The sequence below is a fragment of the Puma concolor genome, chromosome C1 (genome assembly GCF_028749965.1).
Source record: "Puma concolor isolate L17-30 chromosome C1, mPumCon1.1.hap2, whole genome shotgun sequence".
Lineage (NCBI taxonomy): Eukaryota > Metazoa > Chordata > Mammalia > Carnivora > Felidae > Puma > Puma concolor.
The window spans coordinates 56,571,077-56,591,316 of NC_141674.1; the positions used below are offsets into that span (position 1 = coordinate 56,571,077).

General features: G+C 43.4%; 1 protein-coding gene across 3 annotated transcripts in view; it reads right to left on the reverse strand.

The window, feature by feature from the left end:
• WLS (Wnt ligand secretion mediator) overlaps positions 1-20,240 on the reverse strand; it is a 100,874-nt gene that overhangs the window by 24,055 nt on the left and 56,579 nt on the right. For all 3 annotated transcript variants that reach the window (XR_015254778.1, XM_086717257.1, XM_025912660.2), the window contains exons 3-5: positions 8,299-8,423; positions 3,420-3,581; positions 1,980-2,116 (exon numbers count right to left, since the gene is read on the reverse strand). Coding sequence is in view for 2 of the 3 variants with exons in the window: in XM_086717257.1 (XP_086573383.1) it covers positions 1,980-2,116; positions 3,420-3,581; positions 8,299-8,423 (424 nt within the window). In the remaining variant the exon portion in view is untranslated. The remainder of the gene's footprint in view (positions 1-1,979; positions 2,117-3,419; positions 3,582-8,298; positions 8,424-20,240) is intronic.

Sequence of the window (20,240 nt, forward strand, 5' to 3'; positions counted from 1 at the left end):
CACATACCAGGAAATGACAGGACATGACACTAAATAAGTAAAAAAAAAAAAAAAAAAAAAAGCTGAGTTCATGAAGAAACTTGCCTACCCCATCAGAGAACTTGAAATTTATCTTAAAAGGACTGAGGATCCAATAAGAAGGTTAAACAGTGGAATGATATCATTCATTCATTCAACACATTCATATTTATTGAGTTCCTACTATGTGCCAGTCACTATTCGAGATGCTGAGGATATAGTAGTAAACAACATAGGCAAAGATCCTGCTCTAACGATGCTTGCATTCAGCAGGGGTGAGAGGATGGGTCTGGGAGGAAAGATAACAAATAAATATAGAATATAATGAAGAAAAATAAATCAAGGTAAGAAAATGAAGAAAGAAGGAATACTACTTTACATAAGGTGGAGAGGAAAAAGTCTAAGATAAGAGACATTATGACAGGGCCTGAAGAAAATGAGGAATTGGGCTACAGAGATATCTAGGAAAGAGCATTTCAGACGAAGAGAACAGCAGTGCAAAGGCCATGGGGTGGGAGCATACCAGGCATGTCTAAGCATCATCAAGGGGGATGGTGAATGGTAGAGAGGATCGGAGATGAAATCAGAGGATTTGAAATGAAAAGCCAACAGAGAGCTTTGAGCAGAGGAGTGACAAGATCTGATTTATACTTGAAAGTGAACACTGGCTGCTATGAGAATAGACTATAGGAAGGACAAGAGTGGAAGCAAGAAGAGCAATTGAGAGGCTATTTCTAGTCATCCAGGTGAGAAATGAGAAGTGAAAGTGAGTTAGACTATGGTGGTGGCAATGGATACGGTGATATTTCCAGCTGGGTTGGACGAGGGGTGTGAAAAAAAGAAGTAAAGGATGACTCCTACTTCTCTAACCTGAGCAGCTGAAAGGATGGAGCTGCCATTTCCTTCAGTGGGGATGCCTAGGAGAGGGGCAAGTTTGAAGCAGAGGAAATAAAATGTTGTTCTTTGCATGTGTTACATTTTTGTGCAAGTGAAGATGTTAAATAAACAGCTGGAATATTTGGGTTGAGGGCTGAGAGAGGCTGAGGTTGAGGATATAAATTAAGAGTCATCAGAATGTAGGTGATTTTTAAGACCGCAAGACTAGACGACATCACTCTGGGAACAGGCATAGCTAATAGAGAGAAGAGGCCCAAAGACTGAGCACTGGCTCCCAAGTTTAAGAGGTTGAAAAGATGGTTGGAAACAGCACTGGAGACAGTGATGATCAGCAAAGGAGGAGAATAACCATGAGAAGGGTGAAGAAGGCTCTGTGAAGAAAAAGGAAATGACCAATTACATCAATACTGGTGATGAGTCAAGTGAGAACTGAGAAGTGACCATTGGATTTAGAATGTGAAGGTCACTGGAGATCCTGTCAAGAGCAGTTTTACTGAGGGGTGGAATGGGCCCAAGAAAGAACAGGTGGAGGAGATATACAGACAAAATTTTTGAGGAGTTTTGATATGAAGAGGAGTAGAGAGACGGTGTGGTGGCTTCAGGGGGAAATAGGAAAATCAAGAGTTTTGTCTAAGAATGTGAAATGGTATAGTGTGTTTGTATGTTAATGGGAATAATCCAGCAGAAAGGAAAAGTCAGTAATGTGGGACAGAAAGGGGATATATCTACGAGCATATCATCTTTATGGAGGTGAGAGGGTAGGGCTTAGGAGCAAGGCAGTTTGTCCACAGTGACAGAGAGAAGTATCTGACTCAGACCACGGGAATGAAGAGCAAAGACAGAATAGAGAAACAGAAATGTGAGAGAGGTTTAATCCTTAGGATTTAATAATAAGTTGCATGTGAAAGCTGAAGGAGTAAAAAGAGTCCAGGATGATTCCTGGTCTAATCACCTGCCTAAGTACCACAATGACCACTTGAACTAAACCCCAGCAAAACCAGGACGATGGCAGGCAGATCTAGAATGCCAGTGTTCTTTAAGAGTGCTCTGAAATCAGTTCTTACTTTTCTAGAAGCACTGGGGGTCGGGACATCATAGTGATCCTCCTCCAATACCACACCATAATGATGAAGATGCTGGGCGTAAGGAAGGTCTTCATTGCAAACCACACCTTGGTGAAGCCTCCATTTTGATGGATTCCCTAGACAAAGACCAATCATAATTTTGAAGGTGACTATATCTTAGTGTTATTTTCTACCAGAAAATGCATTTTGGGGAGAAGTGAAAAGAGATCTTTTCTGCTGAACTTTCAAGATCAAGAGCTTTAATATTCATAGCATGTACCCTCTTCATCCTTCCCCTGCCCCCTCCTCAGGCACTGTAAGAAATCTAAATAAAAGGCAAAAAAAAAATGGACCCACTCTATACAAAGGGAATCACTAAGAGCATGATTAAAGATTTTTCTGTGAGACTTTTTTATTGAAAAATTGGAGCTATTTTAAGATAGCTCCCAAAATGTTGGGACAGTAAAATGTGTTAAGGTAAATCTATACAGTGGAATGCTACACAGTATTGCAAAGTATATTTATATTATATTCACAATATACTATTAAACAAAAAAAAAAAAGCAAGGAACAAAGAAGTCAGTTGAGTATGATTTTTTTTTGTTTGGAAAAACTATATGCATGTATCTTTCTATCTGTATAGAAAAAGTCTGTAGGGATATATATCAAAACCTCAACAGTGATTATTTCTCTAGATATTATGGGCAATTTTTATGTTATTTTTTGTGTTTACTTTTGCTTCCTAATTTTCTACAATAAATGTGCATTTCTTATGTGACTTTTTTAGATAAAAAAGACTCTTGGTCCATGTTCTTTTTTTTTTTTTTTTTGCCTGTTAAACAAATAAAATGGAAAGAACCTAAAAAACACCATTGCTACCTTTAACATTTGTGCTTGAAATAAACTTAAAAAAGAAAAAAGAAAAGAAAGAGGAGGGGGGTGCCTGGGTGGCTCAGTTGGTTAAGCATCTGACTTTTGGTTTTGGCTCAGGTCATGATCTCACAGTTTGTGAGTTTGAGCCCCACATAGGGTGCTGTGCTGACAGCGCAGAGCCTGTTTGGGATTCTCTTTCTCCCTCTCTGCCCCTCCACTGCTCTCCCTCTCAAAATAAATAAATAAACTTAAAGAAAAAAAGAAACATTTGTCCTTGCAAGGTGAGACATGTGAAGAAAAATTACTTTTATCTTGGTATTATTACACAATCATGACCATTATAATAAAATCTTAAATGGGTACAATAACTGCATTACTTTCCATTTCTGTAATCTCTCATGTCAATTTAAATCTCAGCCATCATTTCTATTTCTCAGGTGACGCAATGGGCACACGGAGATTCCAAGGGTGAGATGGAGTTACTTTCCAACACACATGCTCACAAACCACTGTTCTGAGCCGGTGTTCTAATGTCACATGCTGCCTGGACCCAGTAGATTTACTTACCACCAACTGAATATCCTTTATTTCCCCAATTCCAACATTGATTTTCTTCTTCTCATTCACAGGCAGCCGGATGTTCAGAAGGTAGTACTTATGAGCTACAGACCCGATTTCCATAAAAGGAAGGACATCACATTCATAGTAACGACCCTCATACTCTGGGGTCTGGAAGAAGAGCAGAGAGTTTGAGACAGAATCACTATTTCCAACAGACTATGTCTAAATTGCCTTACCTTCGCCTCATATCACCAATGCTGAAAAGCTAATGCTTAAAGGTATACCTCAGAGCTACAGATAATAGGGCACACTGGAGGCATGGTATCCAATGGCTGCTCCCTCCACCCCTCCCCCCCAAAAAAAAGACCCAGCCACATTTGAAGTGGAACCAGAAAATTTTAGATAAAAAACAGAAATCTCCTCTCTTAACAAACGCTTTCTCAGTTCTTCAGTCCGCATTAAGCTTCACATCAGAATAACCTGATCTACCAGGCCTATTAAGGGCTTTTTATTTGCAGCACATCATGGGAGACCACTACTATTCCGTGACTGTTGGCTGCATGGAACAGTCAACTTCTGAAATGTTCATCACACTCTTGGATGCCAAGAGTAATTATTTTCACGGCTTTTGCCTGAAGCTACAAGAAGGTGAAAATATCTTCTTGTTATTGATTTGATAGAAAAAGAAGCAAGCCAAGGAACACTCAGAATTTGGGGAAGATAGAAGGGATAAAAGGTAATAATGGGATTAGGTTGTCAGAGGTGCCAACTTGGAATTTTCTGCCTCTGAAGCTTCCTAACTGCCCTAGAGGTTAGATGGCAGAAGGGAGCAGAAATTTTAGTTAAGCCAAATTTAGCCCAATTTCTAGAAAAGCCTCTTGGACTTCCTGCCAATGATTGAAGAGCTACTGCTCAGAAAGCATGGTTGTGAGACATTAAAGAGTAGGGGTGTAGGTTGCTTTTGAAAACTAAATTCTGCTCTACCTCACCAGGACTCCCGGCTATGTGGCCCTGCTGAGGGGTCAGGGTAGGGGAGTAAATATGGGCATGTAGAGGCATCAGCTTTAGTAGCTAGGGACTTTTCCCTGATAAAAGAGATGAGTGTCTGCCATCGATGTAGGGTTTATATGCCAGCTTCAGTATTTTCCTGCTGTACACCTCTTAACCAAGTGATAGGGAAGACCTAATTCGCTGTTCCTAAGCCTATATTCTCAGGACCAACATAATTTTTTTTGTACATCTTTAGAGTAAAAAGTCCAGTGGAGAAATCAGAAGGAAGATAACAAGTAATCCACAATCCGACTGGTGTATGAAGAGTCTCTCACCCTTTGGTGATCTTGGAGAATTCTTTATTGGACAGAGCTTAGAGTGCAATAAACAGAATTTTGTATAGAGACAGAGACCAAAGTAGAGGTACAGCAGGCTAATACCTGGCTTTTATGTTTCCACGCTTCCCTTCCTCACTCATAGCAGACATTACAAATCAATCATAATAGTCTTTCATCCACTAAGGTTTGAAGGACTCTTTCAGAACTATTCGTTGACTAGACTTGGCTTATGAGATTTAAAACAATTCTTCTGTCGAAAGCTTTTTGCTTCTTTTCCAAACTTCAGTTGCAGACTGGATGATTCTTCTTATGTAGATTCCTTCTCTCCTCTCTACTCCTTTCCTTTACACTTATAAATCAGGGCAAGTATTGGGGCTCTGCAGGAACTACCCTGCTCAAATTTGGCCTCAGATTAATCCACACTGAAGAAGTTAATTATCCTCTATGTTAACAGCAAGAAAGAATTTTCTTATGTGCTTTCCTTCAGGGTCTTGTTTTATTTCTAGAAATTGAGGGTTTGAGAGGGAAGGGAACAAAACTTACTTAGTCTATTGCCACTGACTTGATTGTATTTCTCGCCCAAGGTCCCAAAGTAGTAGCAGTACTGGGTTGGGGGACATAGGTCTTCCAAATCCAGCCTCTAACTCTGATGGGGAAGAGGACCCTCAAGTACAGCAGGGAGAAAACAGTGATGTTGCCCCAGACATGTACTGAGGCATGTGTCTGTGGTAGGGAAGGCACTGAACGTCATGTCAGGAGACTTCTATTCTAGCCCTGATCTGGCCCCCTGCTGGATTCCTTGAGAAGGTCATCTGCCTCATTCAGCCTCACTTTCCTCCTAAGTAAAACAAGATCTCCAGGGTTCCTTCTAATTCCCCATTCACGGTTCTCTCAGTGTCCTCCACTTCCTCATCCTTATAGAGAGGGTAACGCTACCACTTCATGAGACAAATTTACCTTCAACAAATTAGGCACATCAGATTCTGGGATCTTGGCCTGGCCTACCTGTCTCCGAGACAAATTCACTGTCTCCTGTTGGGGACTTATCCTTATGCACCAAGGTTCTGCCTCTGCCAGTATTTAGGGCATTTAGGAAGAAAGGCACTCCCCCCCCTTCCTTTCCCCATCCCCCTCAGTCCTCCCCCAACTCCAGCATGAGACTGGCTAATTAGGACAAATTACAGCAGGTGGCAACTTGACTTTTTTTTTTTCCCAACTCACAATCCACCAGGGACTAAAAAGCTTTAAAGCAATTTCTCATTTAATCTTCAGACTCAAGACTAAATTTCACTGCAATCAAAAAGCAGAGATTTGATGATTCATTTCCTTCACACTTTTCAAGGTTTAATATCTTTCTTGAAAGGGATCAACACATCCTAAAGATAATTAAGCAGCCATCATTAAGAAGCAGTTCCAGGCTTCTTAATGACCTCCCCCTCACTCTGCTTCTCAGCGCCCTCCAAGTGTGTAAGTGAGGCAAGAAATGACTTTTCCCTTTTCTGAGGATGAAATTCCATACCCCAAAGCTTCATATACTTGAGCTTAGATATCCAACCAGTCTCACCTCTGAAAGATGCAATCAACTTGCAGTGACAGAAAGGTTTTAATTAATTTTTCCCACTGCATATAAAGATTTGAAAATGTCAGATATTCCTCTCTCCTGCTACCTCAGGTTTCTCCCTACCATTCATTTTCACCTACAGATTACCCCCAAGTACCTACCCCAAACAATTCCAGATGATTTTTTTAGGGGATGGTACTACATTTGGCAGACAGCAGAGGGTCTAGGGCAGTGACATTTAAACTCCATGAAACTGCAGGAATTGAAATCCTGTTAAAACACAGATTCCTTGGTCCTACACCCTGAGATTTTGACTTACTAAGTTTTGGGTGTGAACCAGGCCTGGGAATCTGCATTTCCTACAAGCTCCGAGGTCATACTGGTGTTGCTGGTCCTCAGACCACACTTTCTGTAGTTCTGGTCTAGGGAACCTGGGGAAGGGAGAGTTCATAAATACCAGGTTCCCCTATATATAGGGTTTGTGGGTTGCCCACAACAGTCCTGGTGGCCCACCTGGTGAAACTTCCTCTTTCATTCCCAAACATATCCCAGAGAGGATATGAAATAATAAGGTCACCCTGCTTGTGTCCACCATCTCATTTAATCCTTATAAAGAAACCCAAAGCAGCTATTATTATCCCACTTTGCAGATGAGAAAATTAAGCTTGGACAGATTAAGTACGTTTGCCTAAGGCCATGCAGTCAGTAAGTGATACAGCCTGGAACTGAAGCCAAGTGTGTTTTGTTCCAAATCCACACTTTTAACTAAATGGTAATACTATGAACCTGCCCTTCCCCATCTTACTCCTCTTCAGTGTAGGGTGGACAGCTGGGGCATGATACCCAGAAGCTTCAACCTACCATTCCTACCATTCATTCCACAGGACACCCCATCTTTGCAGCGGTAGCCAAAAGTGAGGCCAGGAAAGGCCAATGCTAGGAGAGAAGTACTAAACTGATTGATGAAGCAGGTATTACAAAGCTGCCCAAGTCCTTTAAAAGCAACTGATCCGAAGATGCCAGATGACATAATCAAGAAAGTGTTTCAGTGCTGTTGGGTCTCTCATGCACTTCACACAGAAAAAATGAGACAATTTCTGTACCTGAAGGGACATCAGAGGTCACCTAGCTGATGGTGCTCCATGTCAATACCCTTAAGGAATGTAACCATGAGTGACAATAACCATGGTTCCATTTCATCTTCACAGAAACTTTAGTCAGTACGGGCAGGGGAGTCAGAACCTGGGAAGGTGTGTGTGAGGACAGCACTTGGCAATGAAAAGGGCCCCTGGCTAACTGTGACCTGGTCCTTATACCATCAAATCCTACTATCCTTTGAGGGTCACTGAGTCAATCTTTGCATTTTCATTTATGAGGAATCATAAAATTAAAGGCCTTTGCCCAAAACAAAATGTCTCCTTATTTTCAATGCAGGAGAGTAACTCCCTCCTGTGGGCGGTTGAAAGAGTCCTCCTGGATGAACCAGAGAAGGGAGAGCCTTAAAAATGGGTTAGAAGACCCAGGTCTCAAATGAAATTAGATTTCCTCCCTCAGGGCCTCTTTTTGTATGTGGTATTCACTGGGATTTTTAGTCTTTGTACCTGCACATTAACTCTGGCAACAAAGGAATGCCTAAGAATCAGAGAAGCAGACACAAGCATTGATCCAATATGAACAGATTCTCACACCTCAAAATAACTTAGCAACATTCTTCAGACACTCTCAGTGCTTAAGAACCAAGGGTTTATTTGTATGGAGCGATTTCAGAGAAACAACCACATCACTTCAAACAGACATTCTTTCTTCTGTTCCTTCTTCCTGAACAGGGACATACAATCACCACATTGCCCTTTTCTCTACTAAGACAAAGGATGACGACTAACCTTTGTGGGTCATTCATACTAAGGAACATACCTGTGAGTATGTAAAGTAAATCTTCCCACATACCTGGAACCCAAATAAAAACCCTATCAACTTAGACACCAAGGCATCCTACCTTGGGGGATGTGAAGGTACATTTGAGTTTCCGGGGCACTCTCTCGTGGGCCATTTCAGTCCATTCAGCAAACATATCATCACGGTAAGCCAGGGAAACATCCATGGAAACTTCTGCATTTTCTCCTGCAAGAGAAAGGATGCACAATTCAGAAATGGCATCTGGGAAGGTATTTTGGAAACAGTTCAAAAAGTCTCATAGGCTCTGCCATGGAAATGAAGACAAAACAATATATATTCATTTCTCTCAAACTCCAGATCCAAGTCTCCAAATCTGAAACTTAAAAGTCATAGGGTGAATGTTGAAGTTGGATGCTTGGTCCCTTCCTTAACCTCTCTGCCAAAGAGTCAAACAGCTTTCATGTAAACTCCTCCAGAGACAGGGGTCTAACTCTCTCCGAAGCAGCTCAAGTGGTCAGATTGTGACTCATGATCAGCACTTATCTTCCTGAGACTTGCAACACAGGTCCTAGGCCTGCCCAGAGGAGTTACATGGAACGTGAGGTCCTTCTTCCACAGAAGTGCCTTAGGTACCTGAAACCCATACTTCATCTGCCTGTGTTTTCTCTCCTATCTGATAAAAATAACCACCGCTCAGAGACATGATTTAAGTATGCTCTGTGCTGCCTTTGTAACACACTCTAGTCTCAAGGCGTCTTTCTTAAAATTACTCCCAAAGAAGTTCTCAAAAATGGGATCTTTTATTTCTCAAAAACTAAAAACCCCTTCTGCAAATGGAGGGGAAAGTTAACGTAAAAGATGAAGGATTTTTCCAAAATTAAAGACTTATATATGCACAGATAAGAATATAATAATAAGCACATCATTGTGCAAATGAATATTCGCATGTACTTCCATATCAGTAAGAACCATAAATGGGTTTAACTCACCACAGAACTCACTAAGGAGACGAGATGAATAAAAATTGCATCTATCCGTTATGTCTGTCTTAAACTGTGCCGAGCAAGTTCAAGAACAGGAGAGTCTTAATTGGGGAAAAAAAACCACACAGATCACATTTCCAAAATGACTGGAGAACCAGCTTTCACTGGCGTTATGAGATGGGGTTCAATTCTAGGCTCTAGAAACAGATGATAACTGCTGTTTGGAAAATGAGGGCTTTGCATCCACTGGCCCAGTGTGACCTGAAGCCAATCTGACAATGTGAACCCCAAGTTCTCTGAAATCCAGAAAGAGAAAGAAAGAATGCAAGAAAGGAGGGATCTGAGGCCATCTGGATGTAGATGAAACCCTCAATGAACACCAGTGCCCTGCTACTTTCTTAGTACTATTTAAATCCTCAAACATGGTGAATTGGCCATTCCTATTTTCCTCCTCTCCCTCCTGAAATGCCACAGAACAAACAGTAAAGGAATTCAAAGGATATTAAATCACAAGGGGAAAAAGTGGTGATGACACGAGCAGATCAGGGATTGCAGCAACTTTTAAAAAAATGAAAAATACGTGAAATAGGGCTTCCTGACAGCCAGAGAGAGGGGCACAACCTAAACTGCGACAGAAGGGCTACTGTGGGAAAGTGAGCCATCATGTCCAGGAGACCCCCAAGGAGCTCAAAATTTGAAAACACCAGTGTTGCAGAAGACAGATGAGGCATGGTGCTGACAACAGGGTAACTGGCTCAAAGTTTGTACGCAAAATCATTGGATCTCCAGGTCTTCTATATCTGCCTATCTCTGCACAGTTTGAGGAGAAACTCTGGACTTGGAGACACCAGGCAGTGCAGAGACTCAGGGCTGAAAACAGGGAAGTACAACTCTCTACATAAGAAACTGTGCGATACCCAGCTTGACAGAAAAAATGCTTACAGAGTTTGTATGTCCTCTTGGTTGGGGCTCAAGCTGGCCACAGCTGCTCCTTGCTTGACAGCCTCAGTGGTCAACAGAATGAACTGGCCAGAGCTCTCATATTAGACACCAAGCTTTTTCATCCTTTTCATTTCTTTTTTTTTTTCCTAAAGTTTATTTATTTACTTTGAAAAAGAGCACGAGCAAGTGGAGGAGGGGCAGAGAGGGAGGGAGACAGAATCCTAAGCAGGCTCCACACTGACAATGCAGAGCCTGATGCAGGGCTTGAACCCACGAACTGTGAGATCATGACCTGAGCTGAAATCAAGAGTCGGACGCTTAGCCAGCTGGGCCACCCAGGCGCCCCTACATCCTTTCATTTCTAAATTGGGACTTTCAGCTATATTGTGTTGAAAGAACACTTCCAGAACCACAGGACTCAAGAGTATAAATGTGAAAAGCTGTAAAAGAAGATATCAGTCCACATACTGGGCTTCTTGGGGCCCCAGGGCTCAGAGTAGCACTGGCCTTAGATATTGGCAGGAAGGGCCCTTAATTTGGGATCCAAATTTTAAAGGGCCCTACTGTCTGGCCCTCTTTCTAACTATTCCCTTTCTCACAGGAAGAGAAACCCTCAAGTGAAAGGGACATGCCCACCGAGGGCCTAAACCCCTTACCCCTACTTTTAGAATATGCTTGGGGCTCCTGGGTGGCTCAGTCGGTTAAACAGCCGACTTCAGCTCAGGTCATGATCTCGTGCTCCATGGGTTCGAGCCCCGCATTGGGCTTTGTGCTGATGGCTCAGAGCCTGGAGCCTGCTTCAGATTCTATGTCTCTCCCTCTCTCTGCCCCTCTCATGCTCATGCTCTGTCTCTGTCTGTCTCTCAATAATAAATTTAAAAAGTTAAAAAAAATTAGAATATGCTCCAAGAACTCAGGACCCCAGAATACCCTACCCTGATAGCTCTGAGCCTATCTCCATGGCCTTGGTGGGGGGGGGGGGGGGTCTTCCCCAGATCTGGCCTCCTAAGGGGAACTATACAACCACTTGCACACCCCCTGGGCTCAGGAGTGGTCAAAGGCTACTCTTTGTAGGATACAGTCAGAGATGGAGCAAGGAGGTTGGGGTGTCCATACACATAACACTCAAAGCTCCTTTTCTGTAGGGGATGGAGCCAGGAGTGGAAAGAAAAGGCATTTAGGGGCCCACAACTCCTTGGTCAGTCCCATTTTGGCACAGAATTCCAAGAAGTGGAAGAATCCGAAATTCAAACCTGGCTTTCCAGTGCATTATGAAGGCAAATGTTATAATCAGATAGTAGAACTTAACTTGGCTTAACAATTTGTTGGCCTGATTTATCACTTTTAGGTATTTAGACATATGACAGCTATGCTTTCTTAGGCACTCTTGCCTTGGGCCCAAATGTTAGGGGTGAGCTTCATCAGAACAGGTGCCTCAGGGAGAGGGAAGGCCAGACAGACTCACCTCCTGGCCTTCTCCCAGCTTTAAGAGTTATTCCCATCTGTTGGGAATCCCTAAAGGAAAAACTGTTTTAAAGTACGCTGTTAAAAGCAAACAAATTTTAAACACTGCTTTCATGTCTGATTACTCTGTATTTAAGCCCATATGACTTCCGCGCTTTCATTTAAATGATATCATTTAATGTTCCCAACAAACTCTATGAAGTGGGGCACAGATATTTCCTTTTGATTAGTGAATTAGCTGAGGTCCTCAGGTATTAAGTAATTTGCCTGAAATCATACTGTTGTTGGTAATGGGAGGGAGACAACCATTTTCAAATTGCCTTAAAACACAATTATCTTTTTTTTACATTGCTTAGAGAAGACTGACTACTTGGTATTAAAAGTAGCCCATCAAACTAGTCACAAAAGATGAATAAGGAAGTCTTCAGCAAAAACACAGGCTCTAAGCAGACACCCTCTCCTTGACGCCTGGCATCCATCCTGTGCGTAAGAGGTTAGAAATTTCCCAAGAATACATGGCTAGTAAATGACAGAGTTGGGACTTAAACCTGGGTCTGGGTCACCCCGAAACCCCACTACCCTCAACTACCTTTGTTGGTAGAAAACAGCAGGCTTCAAAAGAAACCTAACAGGGGGCACATGGCTGGCTCAGTTGGCAGACGGTGTAACTCTTGATCTCAGGGTCCAGAGTTCAAGCCCCAAGTTGAGCGTAGAGCTTACTTTAAAAACAAACAAAATGAAACTTGACACCTGAAACAAGCACACTGCGGTAACACGGGCTACTCAACTCTAACCAAAGCCTTTGCAGCTTTCTATGGGAGAGAAATATGTAGTGCCTTGGAGGCCATGAGCATGGCTTGCAGTGTGTCTGGAATTCTCTCATCTGAGCTACACAGCACCATTTCAGAAACCTGACTGGGGAAGTGTGACATGCCCTAAGAACGTGATGTGACGTGACATGATGGAGCTGGAAGCCTGGGGCCAGCTAAGTTCATGTTGTAGTCTGCCCCTAACCACATGGGAGATCAGGGACAGGGTGGGTCTGGATGTGGCACTAAGCCCGTCTGTTGGAGGCAGCTGCTTGTAGCTCCAGACCACAGCCATCATGAAGCAGTACAGGTCGGTCTCACCAGACCTTCTGCTTTTTTCAAGACAAAGCAGAAATGCAAATTGTTATGAAACATCTCTCCATTTTTAAATGTCTGTAATTAATTCACTAAAAACAAAAACTAAGCTACAACAAAATGAAACTCTCTGTGCAGTTCAGCTAATGAAATATCAGGTGATCTGGGTGATACTGTGGAGGTGACATTTTTCATACTGCCTTCACACCACCATTCTTTTCTTTCTGTTCCACCATCAAGTGAAGTTCTTTCTAAAACTTTCTATTACTGTTCACAAACTGTATCACATGTTTCGCCTCATCCTCACAATCACTTACTTCCTGTGCTGTCTGAGACAGGTGTCATCATTCCTGAGCTAGAGAAGTCAAGACTCCAAAAGCCCCACTTCTAGAAACATCAGAATCAAGCTTCTAGAGTTTCATGAACTGCAGTCCTATACCTTTTGGCTGTCTTTCATAGTGTACTTACAAAACAGAAACCACAGGGAGAATGGCAGGTTCAAGTGACCCTCTGACCTTCCCTTACTGGACTTTGTGATATCACCCCCTGGCACATATGCTCAGGCTTCTAACCCTGCTGGAACAGGACTTGTCTCTTAGGATTTTGTGACCATTAAGTTAGTTACCATGTGGGAAAAAAAATACTTAGAACACTGCAGAAAGCATGAAGGATTAGCTACTGTTTTTATCATTTTATTAGGGAACTGAAAATCTAATACCTACCTTTAATTCAACATCATTACCAGGTCTCAGGAACATCGAACTTCCCACTATGAACCCCTATCCAAACCTGGAACACAGAACTCAGAAACAGGAAAGCACTGGCCAGAGAAACCCAGCAAAGCTGTGAAGTCAGCCCCCTGAATCATTTTCTCTTCTGCCTCCAATGGACTCAGAAATAAAGTTCAGCTTTAATGACTATGTTGCATGTAATAAAACACCGGTTTCATGACTCCCGGGATACTGCGTGGGCAATACTGCCCCCCTTCCCCCAACACCCCCAGAGATAATGAAAGTGAAGAATCCAATTTGAACTCCCTGGGAGAATGGCAGGAAGGCCAAGGCTACCCCTGGCACCTGGAGAACGATCCCCATAAAACGAGGACACTGGTTATACCTGTTCCATGGGGAAAAGTGGTAAGGTATCAATATAGGGCATTTGTAGATTTGAAACCCATGGTTTTCCACACCTATACCAAACCAGCAGCTTTGCTATTCTGTGGGCTGTCCAAGCTTCACATTTCTCAAATGGCTTTGGAGACACATTTTAGTTGGGCGGAAAATTCATTTGGAATACTGGGAAAGGAGGTGTGGAAAGGCACTGTGGTTCTTCACATTTACTATTTTCATCCTGTTACGGGGGTGGTGCTCTGACATGAGGAAATCTGCACTCCATGGTTCTGTAGGTGCAGACTCAGACTGTAGAGTATTACTGCAGGTGGAAAGATCTATGCCTTTCCATATTGGGAAGCATTGACCAATCATATCCTTAGGAATCATGTTACCTTCTCAGTTAAACTGCCCTGCCCTGCCCTTCATGAGAAAAGCATTTGCCAATCAGTTTTCCAAAGACAAGAAGAAAGCCAGAGAGGAGAGCAAGTCCTTTGCATAAAGCAAGAAATGGGTGGGGAGACAGACAGGAAGAATCTGAGCACCACAGAATATCTAGGGCAGCTGTTTAACATTAAGAATGGATCCCGGTGGGGTGAAGCAATAAAAGATGAAGATTCATTGAGGAAGTGATCAGGATGCTTCTCATTTAGACTTCTTGAAATGGGCATTTTCCAGTCAAGATAGTAGAGCCTGTGGGCCAAAGAGATCTGTTTCGGAATTCTATCTTTACGTCTTTCTGGATGAGTGACCTTGAATGAGTCTCAGTTTGCACATGCAAAATAGAAATCATGGGACCTTCTTCCCTAGGCTGTTGACAGGACCATTTGGTACACAAGTACTTAAAAATACTAGTTCCCTTCCACCCTGGTTTAGGATGGGTGGGTTGACCAGTTACCGGGAAATAAAGGGGAGAAAGGGGAGGGCAAGTTACATTAAGAGGAAATAAAGAATTATGTTATGGTTGTCAGAAGCTTTTAGGTTCCCTGAGAAACCTTGGTTTTCCTGGGCCTTTGCCCTGGGAAGAAATTAAAGAAATTTCAAAATGCTCACATGCACTCCCACATTCCATAGGAGAGCCACCAGTCACCAGGGCTTGTTTGGGTAACCTCAGAAGGAGGCCGCACAGACCAGCCTCCTCCCAGCCTCCAGCAGACATATAATCTGGGGTTATTTATGCCAGCGTTCCTTCCCCAATCAAAAACTCTCTGACCTGGCTTGTATTTTCTTGACGCTTTCAATTAAGGAAATAACAAAACCAACCCTGTCCTACATCCATGGTTAAGCCAGGCAAAAATGGACTCAGCTAATTATAAATTTGGCCCTGGCTGTTTTCTTAAGATGCCCTACAGGCCTGGGTGTGCACAGTTATAAAAATGAATGAGTACAATTATTTCGCAAACCAGCCTAACAGTTTAGTTCACATTACCTCTGTCGTTTTTCTCCATCACATCAAGCATTTGCATTCTGGAGAAATATTTTCCGCGTGTAAGAAGACATTTTGCTAAGCATTGTCAAAATGATCCCTTGCTGTAATGTGAAGCACCATCTCCTAGTTGAAGTAAGCAGTCTGAAATATGAAATGGGGGAAACGTTCCTCCCATTGGGCTTTTTGCAAAGTGACAACTCAGAAAACATCCACTTATCCCTACTGTACTGCTTAAAGGCTATACATTTGGAAAAGGAGCTGGGGATATAACTGTTTCATAAACGAATGAGTCTGAAGTACCACGGGATATAGTAAAACTACATCCATTGGTGTTCGCCAGGTTGTAGAGGGGCTCTCTTCTCACTCACTTCACTTGCCCTGAGAGGTGTGTCACCAGCCCCTCTCAAGTTCAGATTTCCCTCCGGAGTTTCAAACCTGCAGGCTCACTTCCCACTGGAGGTCTCTACTTCCACGGTTCAGAAAGCCAAACAACCAAAGCTGGTACACAATCTGCTCATCAAGTCTTGCAGATTTATTCCCCTCTCTCTCCTCACAGTCACTCCTCTTGCTCAAGGCCACCATGCTCTCGGGCCTAAATAACTCAACCACATGCCCCATTCCTGTCTGTTCTCCACACTACAGCCAGGGAGATGACTTCTGAAATACTTTCAATGCCTTTACATGGTCCTCCTTAAAATGTTTAAAAGTTGAAACTCCTTGGGGCACCCTGGTGGCTCAGTCAGTTAAGTGCCTGACTTCAGTTCAGGTCATGATTTCATGGTTTGTGAGTTCGAGCCCCACATCAGGCTCTCGGCTGACAGTGCACAGCCTGCTTTGGATCCCCTGTCTCCCTTTCTCTGTCCCTCCCCTGCTTGTGAGTCCTCTCTCTCTCAAATAAATAAACATTTAAAACTAAAAATAAAATAAATAAGATCTGGAACTCCCTGAATGGCATAAAAGGCTAATTTCTGGCCCCTGGTTGGTATTCTAGGTTCATATTTTAGGAGTTCTTCCCTACTCCTGTCACCCAGGTGGCAGGTCACCTTGAGTGTAGCCTGCCACTCTGCCTCCAGCCTTGGAATATGGGTGACAGCCTGGAATTGTAGCCCACCTAGACCACTTGGTGCCTGTGCAATGATGGGCAAGTCACCCAACTCTTCTATCTACAGATGAGGACAGCGGTAATGACCATCTCCTACAGTTGGGACGATTAAATGAGATAATGCACATGAATTGCTGAGCACGGCCCTGGCATAGAGCGAACACTCAGTAAATGCTAGCTGCTATTCAAGGTTAACTACACTGACTGTACTCAAGGTCCCTGCCAGCACCCCAAATTTTTTAAAAAGGTGTCACCTCTGAGCGGATGAATTAGAAAAAGGTTCCTTTTATTCTGAGCTGAGGATAGCACTCTGCATCCCCACTCATGCCAGACTCCTGTTCGTCTTCTAAAATTTGATAGACTTAATCCTGCCTTCCCTCGCTCACTAAAACTTGATGAAGTGGCCCTCGCACCCTGTGCATCCATCACTGTAACACTTACCCTCCTACAGTCCAACTACCTGACCGTTTCTGTCCCTACCCACCTCCCACGAAGACGGAGAAGTTCCCGAAAGCCAGGGACTGCCTCGGTCTCTTTCACCACTCTTATCGCCCAGGTCTTTACAGAATAGACATTCATTAAGTATCTGCCAAATTAACACCACCCTTCTTTCTCCAAATACTTCTATGACCCAAAATTTCTTCTGTTACTCCACCATTTCTATACCCCACATGTGTGGTCTATAGTTTGCTCTGTTTTGGTGGCATTCATTCTTTCCCCAGGGCCCGCTGCCCTTTCCCTACTCCCACACATATGCATACATGTACACATACACACACACACACCCCTCAGAAAGATGCCTCAAAGTTGGCCCAATGGTCCTACTGAAGAACAATGTACCTGTTCCCCAGGGTGAAAAGAGAGTTTTTAGGGGAAGTCATCCTGAGGGAGGTAGTGTCTCCTTTCCCCATGTCTGTCTAAATTATAATATGGAGCTGCATAAATATTCTGCCTGAGAAGGCTAGTGGGGGCAAAGGAGGAAACAAGATGTAACCTCAGGGGCTAGAAACGAAAGAATTTCTCTGAGTTTAACGATTAGCAAAGCAATAAAAGGGTTGGCCTTTGAGGTCTATATCCCAAGTGTGTAGGGATAAGGGAATAGGTGGGATTACTTGCAAGAGATTCCAGGGAAGAAAACCTTTACGGCACTCACTGAGGTATAACATGTCATGTCTTTGGTAATCTACTCAAGCCTCCTTTGCCAAGTTGGAAAGGAAGTTCATGATGAACTGAGAACCCATAATACCCGGTGCTGCCAAGAGGGAATCAATATACCTCTGAAACCCCTAATGCTAGGTAGACCATTCCATCCAATTCATTTTTTCCTTCCACCAAATATTTTTAAGCACCTGCTAGTTTCCGTGCACAATAGTGGGGGATAAAAAAAAAAAAAAAAAAAAGGACATAAAATGTGAAGTTTGCTCTTAATTGTTTACAGTAGCGTTGGGAAGCCAGGCATAAACACAAATAAGTATAATCACATGTGGTTAGTACTACATTAGAATATAAAGTATACCGTCAGTACAAAGATGTCAAGAGTGCTGGCTAGGGGGTCAAAGAATATAGCACAGAATACATAATCTTCCGGATCACCTCATCCATAAGAGGTGATGTTTAAATGTAACTTACAGGATGAGTAAGAGTTCATTAGGTAATGAAGAGAAAGATTTACAGGCAGAGGGAACTGCATGAATAAAAAGCCATGGAAGCATAAACAATATCATGGAGTCAGAGAAATTGAGAAATCAACTAATTCAATATGGCAGAGAATGGGAGTGGAGAGAATGGGCAAGGCGGCGAGCAGGAAGGGTCTGATGACAAAGGGAAAAAGCTTGCTCTGAATGCTGTAGCATTTTGTTTAGAAAGATGTTTATGCAAAGAGGCCCCGCAGCTGTGTGAGAGGGTGGGTACATTAGCATAGAGAGATCTAGAGAAAACTCAGGCCCACTGCACTGACACAGCTCTCAGCATATTTAGGATTACCTAATCTCGTAGAAACTATCACCAGAAGAACCATCCCTGTTTTCCAAGTAATCTGAATTCAACAATGAACCGATCTTTGCCTAAGAATGCTTGAGAAATCAGAACCATTCAAGCTGGCAAGTGTTAAAACACTGGAAAGCAAACATGGCAATAGCTCTTTCCCATTTGACCATAATCAACATAAATGCGGAGAGAAAACAAACTTGACAGCCAAGGGAGCAAAACACACAGTGGGCTTCTTTGCTTTCTCCCCAGGACACTGTCAACGTACACAGCATTTAGAACAGCTGATTTGATGGTTACAGAAATCTACCTGCCTCTTCCTCTCGCCCCAACCCCTTCTCTCCGAAAGCAATTAGAGAAGAGAGCTTCATTCACACTGAATCTAAAAATAGATGGCAGAGTTCACAGACTGACAGCTGCATTCTCATACAGTAACCAGGAAAGGAAAGGGATGGCTAATTTAACTTAACAACTTCCAAAACAAACAGGGCAGAAGTAGTCCAGGATAAAGAGAAAACACAAAGGTCAGCTCTTCAAAGAGCTGGAAGAGGAATGGGGTCACTTGGTGGCAGTTTATTAGTCCTCCCCAAATCCTGATGAAATCAGCTAAGTATTTTGCCCAGATCTGCCTAGAGTCCTTCAGACAAGAGCTCTGGCAGACAAAGCTGCTACAGGAATCCAAGCAAGATCAGGCAGAAGGGCCAAGACTTGCCCTCTTAACTTCTCCATGCATCACCTGGACACCCACAAGCTGAGTAAGTCACTACATTTTCTGGATAAGATAAATGAACACATTCCCCACTCCTACCACCACATCTAAATCATACTGCCTAGCCTGGGGCAGAGAAAAAAAAAGTTATCCAAGAAATTAACAAGGATCCTTAAGAGGGAAAAACCAGGTGTCTAAAAGGAGTGACCGTTTCTTTTCCTCTTCTGGGTCCTAAAATGTTTTAGTTTCTCTCCTCCTTCTGGCCTCCCCAGGGAGGGGATTATGGTTGCGCTTCAAAGAAACAAGGGAATGCCTGTGGGCGGGAAGCAGATTCTCTGCAGCACCGGCTCTCAGGGGGGCTCCCAGCCAGCTAAATGTCGGAGCACTGTACCCCAGCATTCCCCTGCCGCACTGCCTCCATTGCCCTGGTGACTAAGCTGTTTCAACAGCTGTGTTATTGCTGGATTCAGGCCAGTGTTCTTCACACAGAGGATTTGTGTGGGGAATTCAGGATTTGGGGCTCTATTTGCAGATGAGGGCCTACCCTTGATCAATCAGCAAGGGCCTTCCCCAGACTCAGGCTCCGAACAGCAATGAGACGATATTGGGCTGCCTGCCACCCAGCCTTCCAGAAGATGGACAGACTCCTTACAGCACAAAGGGGGGGTGGGGGGAGAAGGTGATGTGTCCGTGACAGGGAGAGAGAAAGAGAAAGAAGGAAGCAAAATCAAAACCACCCTTGGTTAAGCCCCAGAAGACCTCCACTGCCCCTCCCTCAATATAAGACACCTGCAGGAACATGCTCCTTTTTCTTCTCTTTCCCTCCTGATATCTCCCTCAGTCTCTCCTTTGAAATAACTTCTCTTGCCCTTCAGGTGTTGTTGGCACCCCCTTTGCCTCTACAACACAAAGTCTGGGCAGCCCGTGGCCTCCCTGCCTCTCATCACATCACTTATACTCACTTATGTTCCTATCACCTCTGAGGCAAGCCGGGCCTGCTGACTTGTTCCCTCACTACCCCAACCTCTAGGTTCTTTGCTCAGCAGGCAGGCACTCCTTTACTAACTGCTGAACAAACCACCAAAGTCCTTTGCACAGAGGGGTGACCCTTATTTCCTGTGTGTGGGGGGGGGGGGGCGACAATTTTCATTTCTAGTCCATTCCAGGATGCACCTAAGAGCCCTATATTAACCT